Consider the following 13066-nt stretch of genomic DNA (forward strand, 5'->3'; position numbering starts at 1 on the left):
ATGGTTTGACTACATTCATTGAAAAATAAATCAATTAAAAATTGAATTAAATTTAACAAAAAATTAATTGAAGTTCAATTACAATGCTACTTTAAAATTTATTTACTAAAAATTTACTCTCAGAAAACAAATAAAATTGCTGCCAAATTTTAATAGCTGCCATTTTTGGTTGTTGGTGTATCTCAAACAAGCCACTTATGTTTATGCTGATATTTTTACAGTAATGATTTTTAACCTCCCTTGCTGTTTTTATTAAACATTTAGAACATATTGGAAGAATAGTGTGGATTTTTATCACAAGAAGAGAAGATTTTAATAAACCTAGAGTTAAAGATCTACATCAGTTTATCAATTATTTTTTTCTATGAATTATAAACCAGCAAGAGAAGGAACTATAAAATTATCCATGAAAGAACTTAGTGAGGATTCAGAGATGCCCCAACTACATTGCTTTTAGACTTTGGTATTCATAAATTAAATAATTTATGAATATGTTTATGTTTTAGTATCAATGTTAAATATTAAATACTAGTTACTATAAACGTTTTATAAATAAAATTTCCTCACTTATTTTTTTTTCATATTATGTTACTGCCTGAGTCAAGAGTTCCTCAATGACAGGGCGGAAGCAAGAAGATTTACCTCATATCACAATCATTGTACATAATGGGATAACTTCTTTTGTTACTTATAGTGTAATAGAAAACAATTAAACAAATAAATCCCATAATTTTTTTTTTAATTCAGATCTATACTTTGTAATTTTAATATTTTTATCTAGCAGTTAAAAAATTTTAATTTTTATTAATCATTAAAGCTTATACTCTAATTTTGCAACTTATGATGTACATCAGCGAGTAAAACCTAAAAATACATATTCAAAATAGATAATCAAAATTATGGGATTAACTAGTAACCAGTGTGCTTTATTCAATAACTTTAGTTAAGTACATTCATTTTTTTTTTTTTTTGTATTTTTGTGAAATATTCATGTTATTTCAGTAAGATGTATTTCATAAATAAAAATATGTTAATAATAAACATCATTAAACTACCTTTCCACATCAAGATGTAAAAGGGAAACTAATTTAAAAAAATAAATAAATCAATTTAAATACATATAATAGTTAGATAACAAATATGTAACTGTAATTTAAACACAAATTTCTTGTAAAACATAAAGAAAAATTCAAATGGTCAAATAGTAGAAGTAAATTTGTTCGTGATATATACTCCTTCCACAGCTCAATAGGGGGAAAAGCATAATTATAAAAAACACTTATTGCTTGTATTTAATTATTCATATTCGTGTTTAAATTATTTATCTAATGAAATCATCAGAAATTTTGTCACCTTTATATGGATATATTAATGTAACATTATTGAAGTTAAATATATAATAATTTTTAATTACAGTTACAGATTTGTTTGTCGTACCTTGAAAACATATTAACAGTGGATCACTCCAGCTTCCATTCTTTAAGCATGAGTTAGTTGTTGGTGACTTTTCATTAAAATATCCATATTCACATTTAGCTGTCATTTCTGTTCCAGGATTAACGTAACTACAATCTACTATTTTACCCTTATATTTGCATATATAATTTGCTGTAATAGTTTTTAATCCTCTGCATTTTGCTGAAATAAATAAATTATATATATTGAGTATTTCCATTTCTTATTATCAGGCAATCTCTCCAACAACATTTCCTCAATTCAAACTTTCACAACTACAAATAAGCACATCTACACAGACATCTACCGCAAATACACATAACTTACTGCAGAGGTCTACTGGAACCTCTGGAACCACCTAAGGTATTACTTCAGATGAATGAGGATGATATGTATGAATGTAAATGAAGTGTAGGCTTGTACAGTTACATGTCAACCATTCCTGAAGTGTGTGGTTAATTGAAACCTAATCACCAAAGAACACCGGTCCAGTATCCACGATGTAGTATTTAAATAAACCCTACCCACAGATTAGTGTTCTTTTCAATGAAATTAACCTCTTTGATATCTAAATTAAAAAAAGTGAACTGAAAACTCAGCCACATCAATCATAATACTGTAATTAAATAAATAAAACCAAAGTTTTACTATCATTATAAAATCATTAGATATTGTTTGCTATAGGTAATTGGAGCAACATACATTCTACTCAAAAATAAGATTTTAACATAAAATTAAATCTAAACCATTCAAAAATATTACATCAAAGTAAACACTATTTCTAATAGACAGTAATACTCAACCTGGATGATAATTATGAAATTTAACTGTTATAAAATTAACATTCTATAAACAAAGAGTGCCTTTTTATTCACAAATAAATATATTACAATAATATCCGTTGTACGTTAAATTAGACTGAGCAAAATAATAAATATATAAAAGCAATATTTATTTAATAAAAAATATTACTACTGGTGTATTTATTTTTATTAAAATAATGAGAACATTTAAGATTTTTTTTTCTTTTAAATTTGCTCTCTTTCTTTAGAACCAAAAAAAAAAAAATTACAGGCTACATTTAATTACAAATAGTATTAAAATTCTTCAGCTAGAACGCTCTCCTTGTCATCACTATCTGTAGTGTAACTGTCACTATTACCATTGTCATTACATAAAGAGACAATGAAAGATTCTGCCAGAGAATCTATTACAATTCTTGGCTCCAGTATTCACCTTCAATTTTTTTAACCATTTCACAGTAAGGTTTCTAGTGTTCATTGCTCATCAAATTCATTTTATTTTCACACAGTTTCTGTACTTCTGAAATCTTAAACATGTTGTGGCTCGCAATATGTCGTTTTACCTCACTATACCATCTCGACTGGGTTTAAATCAGAATGGTAAGGTGGAAGCAGCAGAACTTGATGCCCACTTTTTTCAAACAATTCGTCAAATTGGTATTGTTTCCTGTTACTTCTGTTCAATACAATTAGTTCATGTAATTGTTATTTAAACATTTAAGATGAAAATGGAATATGATGTTTATGTAACCAAACAGTCATGTCTTGTTTCTTGCTTGATGACAATGGAAGTTTTTCAGAAAGGGTATTATGATACGGAGCATTGTCAAAACTACTACTGACTAGTAGGAATTAATTTTTCTTCAGCCTATTTCAAATAATTTTTAGTATTCATACTATCATGGTAATCGCCACTTTTTGATTTGGCTGTCCAAGTTAACATTGCGTTTGAAATAAAGTCCATTTTCCCTCCGGCATGAATTATAATTAAGCATTCACCTGTATTTATTGGTAAATGAACTCCTGCTTCGCTACCATCAGCCCATGATTTTGTCATTAATGGAATGATAAAATATAGGATTCATCTAAGTATACGATCGCCCAGTTATATTTTCTAAAATCACTGATTGCCTGCAAATATGAAATCCTTTTCTACCTAATATCATGTTTTTCAAATAAAATTATCTTTTTGTTTTCTGTTTTGCGCCATTTAAACCTAATTCTTTCAAAATTCTTCTTAAATTAGTTTCACTGCCGTTAAAATTCCTTTTAATTTTCAATTCTTTCCCATTATTTTTGTAAACTGCTGGCAGCTCCCCTATCTGTCAGTGAGATTGATTCACAATTCGCCTAACCTCACCTTTATCAAAATCATCTAATCCAGTAACCGGTTTGGAACGTTTCTTTTTCAGGGTGATGAACGAATACTCTGGCCCCTCGAATCGTAGAAGTTCTATTTTTTTCTTTTCTTAGGCTTCGAACTTGAGTCTTGGAAATTCCAAATGTAGCTGCAGTTAACTCTTCACACTTCTGTATAGTAATTAAATACTTGTCATTTTTTTAATTTTCCTACAGCTAAAGAATCTTTCTGCATGAAATCATATACATTGTTTACAATTTCACGCACCTGTCTTGAAGTGTTTTACCTTTCACAACAGATTTAAATTCAGTCATAACCATTCGCACATGAACGAACTACTGTAAAAATTTTGAACCGTAAACCATGATAATGTTTTACAAAATATCATGTCGGACATTAATTGAATATGTAATAGAACACATGACACATGCCAAAATAACCGTACCAAAAGGCAGAACCACAGAATTCAACTTTATATACTTGGAAAAGCAAAAGATAAACAAATAAAATAAAAATAATTGTTGTGAATTTGAAATATGATTTCACTTTCTTAATACTGTAAACACACAAAATTGCATTGCTTCATAAACAACAGCTGCTTCATTATTATGCTACTAAGAGATGACTAACCACTGTATACAAATTTTTCAGAGAAAAATAGCAGAGACGTACAGTCTGATCATCCAAGCTCACCGTTATGTGGCGGCCACTGTAAACTGAAAAACCCTCTACAAATAAAGAACACTTAACAGATTTTCGCATGTAGTTTGTTAGTATTTATTATGGCTATGGCAAACAAGGTAACACTTAGGACACTTCCCTGTGGTATTCCGTTTTCTAGTGTAAAATTTTCAAATACCATCGTTCCAACTCAAACTTGAAAGGACCAACTACTTAGGAAACCTCTGACAAATGCAAGGATATTCATTATATACCTCATTCATGCAGAGTTTATTTAGGATTCCTCTCCTCAAAGCCATATCATACGTGTTTTGCATATTGAAAAATTCAGCAACCAGGCATTGGCGAACTAGGAAGGCGTTTTGAATGACAGATTCAAGAACAACTACATGATAACTAAGCATTTGATCACTACGCGTTTTTTTCAAGGTACCACACTAGACAACGGTTTACCATTCATTACATCACCTTGCACGGGTACTGGTCAAGGAGATAGGACAACACCTGGAGAAGCATGATTTATCTTTACCAGGTTTCATTCAGTACGGCAATCACCAACACTTCTGACCAAGAATCTGTAAAACCTGGTCAGAAAATATTCTATTATCGATACACAATAGATGTCGTAATGAAGTATCTGGGAGATGTGATAACATACTGAGCCTGAATTATCATTTCGTCCGGAAATGATAATTCAGGCTTGATGAGAATTATTCTAGGCATACCTTAGCTCATTAAAAGAAAAAGGTATGTATAATTCATTTCTCCAGTCTTCGATCACGAACGAGATATTTTCAATCTGCAACTTATATTTCACAACTCAGGACAGTACGATGATGTAAGTGAAACTAAGTAAACGACCTTCCAAACATGTTTGCCACATCAATTGGCATGGTGACAAGCATTCTGCTGCATTACAGTCCAATTGGTAGCGGTGACTGTACTGATCTGCACTTAGCCCAAACCTTTCTCCAAACAACCGATGATGGAATTATCCGAGAAATGGTATCGACATAGTTCAGCCATGACTTCCGTTTAGCATCCCGAAACATTCAACGGCATACAGCCTTCGCATTTTGGAAGGAGCATACCATACCTGTCGTAGGCCTTCGATTAAAATTACGTAACGCCCTACGACTATCCCTTAATGTACTTATGCAATCTTCGTCCCACCTAGGAACAAAAGGCCGCCTTAGTTTTCCAGATGTTAGCGGAATAAATTCATTTGCGCTCTCGAGTATCTGGTGTGTAAATATGGTAATTTAGTGAATCGCACCACCACTCCTGACGTATTGACCAAATGAATCTTTGTATCCTTTTCAATCAGTTTCTTAACCATCCACCTGCCAGGAAGACTCTGAGGCAAATCATTATTACCGACTGAGATAACAACTGGTTTATGATCGCATCCAAAGAAGTTTCTGGACACGCGCCAGGTAAGATGTAGAAGTAATACTGAACATAAGGATAGATCAATGCTCGAAAATATACCTGATGAAGACGACATAACCTATGAAGACGTGTACAGCCTATCATTCAATAAGCAGAGATCCAAGTTCTGCGTCAGCTGATCAACTATAGTACCTTGAAAAGAACATGATGACGAGCCCCACAAATTGTGATGGGCATTAAAATCGCCAATAATTAAGCAGGGAAAAGGTATCTGTTTAAAATAGATTGGACAGATCATCCTCACTGATATCTGAATTAGGAAGTTATAAGTTGCAGATATTCATTTTAAATGGTGCCATTATCTTCAATGAGACTACAGGGATGTTTTATCCAGCAGAATCAACTTGACTAATACGATTTCCTTTAGGAAAACAGCCAGTCTTTCACGTCCTCTACCCTCAGTTGGGTAGTAGCATCTCTTGCAGACAAAGTCACGAAAAGACACTTCATCCCGGGGATGGAGGAGAGTTTCCTGCAAACACAGTACTAAAGGATTTTCTTCCTTTAAAAAGATTTCGGTATCCTCATGCTGAGTAAAGAGACCGCCAATATTTCATTGAATAATATTTGTACTTATGAAAAATACTTTTTCTTGTTATAATCTTTGTGTGCAGTTTACTTATCAAATACAATCCAGTTTTTCTTTTTTAGTTTTATAACCTTTAGGAAGTGCATGCTTCTTCGGGCACTTCATCTGCTATGATACTTGAAACTGCCAACAGATATATCCCATGAACAAAAATTTGTACCACAGGGCTAGAGCGGTATGCCGTTGGGTCTTCTTGAATGCTAAGAGGAATTCATGGACGAAATATGTGAACACCATCTCACGTACTACTCCCACATCTACTGTGTGGAAAAAAATCCATGCAATTTTCAGATCACCAAGGCAATCTATCCTCGGTCTCATCGATGAAGGAGAACTCCTTTCATCATCTTTGGTTGTAGCAAATAGTTTAGCAAAATCTTTCCGCTCGATGTCTCTCACTTCGTCATATAGTAACGACTTTCAGAGGTACAAAGCACAGATGGAAATATTGGTTTTCGGTTGGTGAATTGAACACTCCATTCTTATTTAAAGAATTGTTGCACGCACTTAAGAATTCACGTGACACTTCCCCTGGACCAGACAACGTTCGCCTTTGTATGCTTTCACACCTTCCTAACTCAGCACTACAACATCTTTTAAATATTTATAATGGTTTATTCTCCGAACAAGTCTTTCCACCCGACTAGTCAGAAGCGTTTGTTATACCAGTACTAAAGCCTGGTAAAGACATAACCGATCCCTCAAGCTACCGCCCTATTTCTTTAACAAGCGTGTTGTGTAAAATAATGGAGAGAATGGTAAACCGCAGGCTTGCATGGTACTTGGAGAAACATGGCTTTCTTTCTTCGGAACAGTGTGGTTTCCAACAAGGAGGATCTTCCATTGACCATTTAGTGTCAATGAGACAGCCATACAAAATGCCTTCCTGAACCGCCAACACCTCGTTGCTATTTTCTTCGATATAAAAAAGGCATACGACACAGCCTGGCGGCGTGGCATTCTTAACACCCTTAGGAGATGGGGAATCAATGCTTGCTTTTATCCGGGAATTCTTAAATCACCCAACGTTTCGTGTTCGTGTAGACGATTCACTTTCAGACTGTCGTATTAAGTGCCACCTTGTTTTCTGTGGCCATAAACAGCATTACCAATTGTGTACAGGGTCCTGTCTCATGTTCTCTATTTGTTGACAATTTTGTTGTTTACGTTTCGAGCCGATCGACACCCACTGCCGCGCGACTGATACAAAATACTATATTTCGCCTTCAATCTTGGTTAAGAACTAGTGGTTTCACATTTTCACCCGACAAAACGAAATGTGTAGTTTTTTCTCGGCTACGAAACCCTTCTATTCCGCAAGTTTTTCTGAACGGAGAGACTATTTCTACTATTTCTACCTACGTCAAGTTTTTAGGTTTATTTTTTGATAGCCGACTTACTTGGGTCAAACATATAAAAGAATTAAAAACAAAATGTTCCAAACTTCTAGATATGATGCCAGTCCTTACTAACACCAACTGGGGAGCCGATAGGTCATGTATGATATGTTTTTACTATTCCTTTGTTTGCTCCCGTTTAGATTATGGTTGTGTCGCCTAATCTTCAGGTCGTCAAACCGTGCTTAAAATGCTGGACAATGTACATCATGCTTTTCTTCGGCTTGCCACAGGTGCATTTAGATCAAGCCCTATCACAAGCTTACTTGTAGACTGTGGCAAGCCATCACTTTGGGATAGACAAGATCAGCTTTTATTATCTTATTTTGCCCGTCTCAAGGGACAGCGAAATTACCCGGCTTTTGACCCAGTTCTTAGGAATCCTAATTTAAGGAAGGACCGTCCACGCTGTACTGTGCCTGTGGGTGTCCTTACCTGGCATCTGCTGCAGCATATAAATGTTGACACTCCCTCGTTCTTTCCATCATGTCCATGCTCATATCCTCTGTGGAGAATACACCTTGTAAATTTTACATTTGACCTTACAACATACAATAAACGATCAACACCACCTACTGTTTTCCGGCAAATGTTTCAGTATATTCTCACCAAGACGAACCCAGATGTGGTGATATACACTGATGGGTCGAAACAAGATGGTACTGTTGGTTGTGCTTTTGTTGTCAATGAAAGGACTTATATGTTTGGCCTACCCGGTATTACAAGTGTGTTCACCGCAGAACTATTTGCTACAAATAGGGCTCTAAATATCGTTAGCCCTAAATATAGAAACATTCTTATTTTCAGTGACTCGTGTAGTGCTCTCCAGGCGTTAGAAAACTTTTATTCCAAACACATCCTGTCGTCATTGGCATCTATGATGCAGTCGCTGAGTTAGGTAATCGCAATAAAAGGTACGTTTTTGCTGGATCCCTAGCCATGTGAGGATTTTAGGTAATGAAAGAGCAGATTGTGCTGCCAAAGAAGCGTGTATTCAACCTCCTTTCACCTTAGGTAGAGTTACTACCTTTGATTTTATCAATCGTATAAAACAATCACTGAGGGCAAGGCGGCAAGGTGAGAGCAAGGTGGGCGACTACCGTCGATAATAAACTCAGACGGATTAAAGATTCAGTGTTGCCATGGGACTCCTCTTGCAGAAAATCTTGTCGTGAGGAAGTGGTCCTCTGCGGGTTATGGTTAGGACATACGAGGATCACACATGAATGCCTAATGTCAGGAAAAGCCCCACCTCTATGCTCACGATGCAACTGCCACATGACTGTGCACCACATTCTCGTGGACTGCATAAGTTATGCGGCATTGTGTCGTAAGTTTAATCTACCTAGAAACATCCGTGATATCTTGTACAATAATAATGAAATTTTGGACCGGATGTTTCTCTTTTTGCATAGTACCAGGTTACTGGAAAAAATGTAATATTATCCTATATATTTTTATGCTAGAAGAGTTTTTTTAATAATTTTTAACCTTTACATTCCATTGTGTTTTTTTTTTGGTTCTATGTATTTAATTTTACTATCTGGGGAGGGAACCTTTCCACAACCCATCGGAATTCGGTAAGTTTTATATAGTTTCTTTATTCGATTATTTTAACTTTTATATTTTAGCGACTTCGTCTGTGGTATTAGTTTTGAGTTTTATTTTGCCTTCTTGACTTATTTTAATAAAATTATATGATTATATTACTTTTACACCTTATAGGCTTTATTATTTTGGAATTATTTTACCCTTTTATTAATAAAATTCCAAAACTTCATCTGCCACCATATCCTCGTAGAAACTTTGTGATGGTGGAGGCGACTTGGAAGCCTGGGAGAACAGAGATTCCGTGTCAGGCGATGAGTTTTTATTTATCCCTTTACAGCTATCTTAGTTATTTGCTGCCTAATCGGTGCAGCAGGAATCTTATGTGATGGTGTACTGACTGAACTGGTTTTTGGTAAACCACTATCGGTCTTACTAGCAGAATACCTTCTTGCCAGTACTCAATGCAGTAGCAGATGTGAGGGAATTACTTGTTCTGACAAAGCTTCTACTATGTATTTGGTCAGTACTTTATACAGAGAGCATTCTTTCTCTATTTGTAAGTTTTTTGAGAAATCCTGTACAAAACTAATTCCAGGTTGTACAGGATTCCGATGCTGAGAGATTTTCTGTATTTCCAACGTGGCACCGTAAAGGATACTTTCTGCTCAGTATAAGTCTTTAATATTGCTTTTTCTTTCTTAAAAAAGGGAGCATTCTTGAGACCTTTCTGAAAGTGAACATTTACAATTTACACACTTTTCAACATCAGTGCAAGCACTATCATCATGTACAACTATAATGAGCACAGATCTGTTCACATTTGCTATTTGCTGGTTCCGGTGGACCCCTGCAGCTACATTTCTACCATATTTCCAGTCGACAGAAAATGTGAAGATTAGATCTAACTATGAAAATTTGACACGTTCGTTGTACTGAATATGGAATATGCAAGTTTTTAGAAGTAACAGTCGCTGAGCTTCTCAAAACATTATCTGCCTAGATTGATACGCAAAGTCAAGCCAACATTTTAGTTCTTCACTATCGAAACCAGATGAATTTTCATGGACCCCCGCTTACGAATTGTGAACCCCATTTTTTTGTCACGCAAACGTAGAACCCCGTCAAGTCTCCCGTGGACCACTTTGGGACTCAATGGTGTAGTGGGAAGAAATGCTGCAGAGGCTACAGCCATGGGGACATCAATCACCAAAGTCTAAAAGAGTAAGATTCCCCATTGGGAAAATCTTATTAATACACATAAATAAAAAAGATAGCTTCTTAACATACTCAAACATTTTGTTTTTTTTTTTTGTCTTCAGTCATTTCACTGGTTTGATGCAGCTCTCCAAGATTCCCTATCTAGTGCTAGTCGTTTCATTTCAGTATACCTTCTACATCCTACATCCCTAACAATTTGTTTTACTCAAACATTATGACATGTATAAACATAACAACAAAATATTACAGAACACACTTTTTGCCACATTCTAAATATGTATCTGCCTAACTCGTAAAAAAAGCCTCCATAAATAACAACAGTGATGTGAGGTTGGAAAGAGCAGTTACTGAAGAATGGCTGTAAAAGCAACTGAAAAATTATGTTTGGAAAACATAAATTAAATTTTGAAAATAAATACGCTAATTTAAAAAACGTTGAACTTTTAAATTTCTTTCAGTTTGTCATTTAAAAAGATTACACACTGACCACAAACACAACAAAACAAATTCACATCCACACCAGTAAAAATAATTTTTTATTACAGCTATTTTTCTATATCTATTATCATTATATACCTTAAAAATACTTACGAATACATTTCTGGTTTGGTGGAGTCCATTTATTAAAAATACATGCTATTAAAGATGTATCACTAATGCTCAGAGCATAACCTTTTGCACAGATTACTTCAACAACATTTGAAGATCTTATCATATATGTTGTACCTGGTAAAGATTCTGGTGGATCACACTTTGAGGATATAGTTTTCGGAGTAGTCAAATCACTATAAAAAGAAAATTAATGAATTTATTGTAAATTTTGTATAACCTCTATTATTATATACAGTTTTACTATTACATTATGTTACTGAATCTTACATAGTAAACCCTTGCTTAACTAAGATGTAAGGTTACTGAGGATAGCAAAATTAAAAGAATGTAGTAATGGCTAAGCTACACTAACTTAACATTTTTGTCACCAAGGTTTAAAGCATAGCTGAAAATTTAAAAATATAAGAGTTAAATTTTAGATAAGGTTTCTTTTGAAATATCAAAAATTTGTTACTGGGATCCATATGACATAACGTATTTGACATAACTAACTTGTTAACAGCAATGGTCAGCTGTTGGACACAATATTGCAATTTTGTTATTATAAATACCATTTTTAATTTTTTATGTAAGATAAATTAAATACCTGCCAACATTAATTTTGAACAACAATTTGATTATTGTTGATAAAAAGCATTTCTAATGTGGAAATTCACCAACAAATTTGTGATATTTATTGGTCAGAAATGAAGACCAACAGTAAAGTTAACAATGTTGTCATTTGTTTCCAGAAGGATTAAAAAGTCAAACTAAAATTATAACCATTATTTTCTGCAATTTAAAAGAACTTTGTTACAGAATTTCTTGATTGCAAAAACATTGTTAGTGTTAGTATGTACTGTAAAACTTTAAATTTAAATAAACTTAGATAAGTTATTAAAAGCAGAACTCACAAATGGTATCAAGCAGTTCATGTTTTTTATGTAACACTATTCAATCTTACAAAAAAAAAAATCAAATTGAACAGTTAAACATCTCCACAGGTAAATCTCTGATCATTCTTTGCCAGAACAATACTTAAACCAAGTGACTACCACCTTTTTCTGCACCTTAAACAATGGTTCATAAGTCAAAGGTGTAAAAACAATAAAGAATTTAAAAATACCATTAAACTACTGCCAGGAGAATTTTTTGAAAATACGAAAAAGAACCCAGTGAAAAATAATGGAATAAATTTTGTACTCTATCTAAATAGAGACAATATTGTTTATACATAATTTGAATAAAAGTTAAAAATGAAAAACGCTATCCAAAAAAATTACAATGTAATTGTAAACCATACGGTAAGAGCAATTTTAGGCCTCAGATTAATAGTAGAAGGAAGATTAAAGAAAAACAAACCAACATACTTGGCGTTTATAGACCTAGAAAAGGCATTCGATAACGTAGACTGGAATAAAATGTTCAGCATTTTAAAAAAATTAGGGTTCAAATACAGAGATAGAAGAACAATTGCTAACATGTACAGGAACCAAACAGCAACAGTAACAATTGAAGAACATAAGAAAGAAGCCGTAATAAGAAAGGGAGTCCGACAAGGATATCTCTATCTCCGTTACTTTTTAATCTTTACATGGAACTAGCAGTTAATGATGTTAAAGAACAATTTAACATCATCAATTTTCGGAGTAACAGTACAAGGTGAAAAGATAAAGATGCTACGATTTGCTGATGATATAGTAATTCTAGCCGAGAGTAAAAAGGATTTAGAAGAAACAATGAACGGCATAGATGAAGTCCTACGCAAGAACTATCGCATGAAAATAAACAAGAACAAAACAAAAGTAATGAAATGTAGTAGAAATAACAAAGATGGACCACTGAATGTGAAAATAGGAGGAGAAAAGATTATGGAGGTAGAAGAATTTTGTTATTTGGGAAGTAGAATTACTAAAGATGGAAGAAGCAGGAGCGATATAAAATTCCGAATAGCACAAGCGAAACGAGC

The 13066-nt window shown here is 33.8% G+C and overlaps 1 protein-coding gene across 3 annotated transcripts in view; it reads right to left on the reverse strand.

Annotated features, from left to right (window-relative positions):
- LOC142325168 (modular serine protease-like) overlaps positions 1 to 13066 on the reverse strand; it is a 99340-nt gene that overhangs the window by 34599 nt on the left and 51675 nt on the right. For all 3 annotated transcript variants that reach the window (XM_075366583.1, XM_075366584.1, XM_075366582.1), the window contains exons 7-8: positions 11098 to 11291; positions 1438 to 1638 (exon numbers count right to left, since the gene is read on the reverse strand). In XM_075366583.1, coding sequence (XP_075222698.1) covers positions 1438 to 1638; positions 11098 to 11291 — 395 coding nt within the window. The remainder of the gene's footprint in view (positions 1 to 1437; positions 1639 to 11097; positions 11292 to 13066) is intronic.

Source organism: Lycorma delicatula, chromosome 5 (genome assembly GCF_047948215.1).
Source record: "Lycorma delicatula isolate Av1 chromosome 5, ASM4794821v1, whole genome shotgun sequence".
In the NCBI taxonomy this organism is placed as follows: domain Eukaryota; kingdom Metazoa; phylum Arthropoda; class Insecta; order Hemiptera; family Fulgoridae; genus Lycorma; species Lycorma delicatula.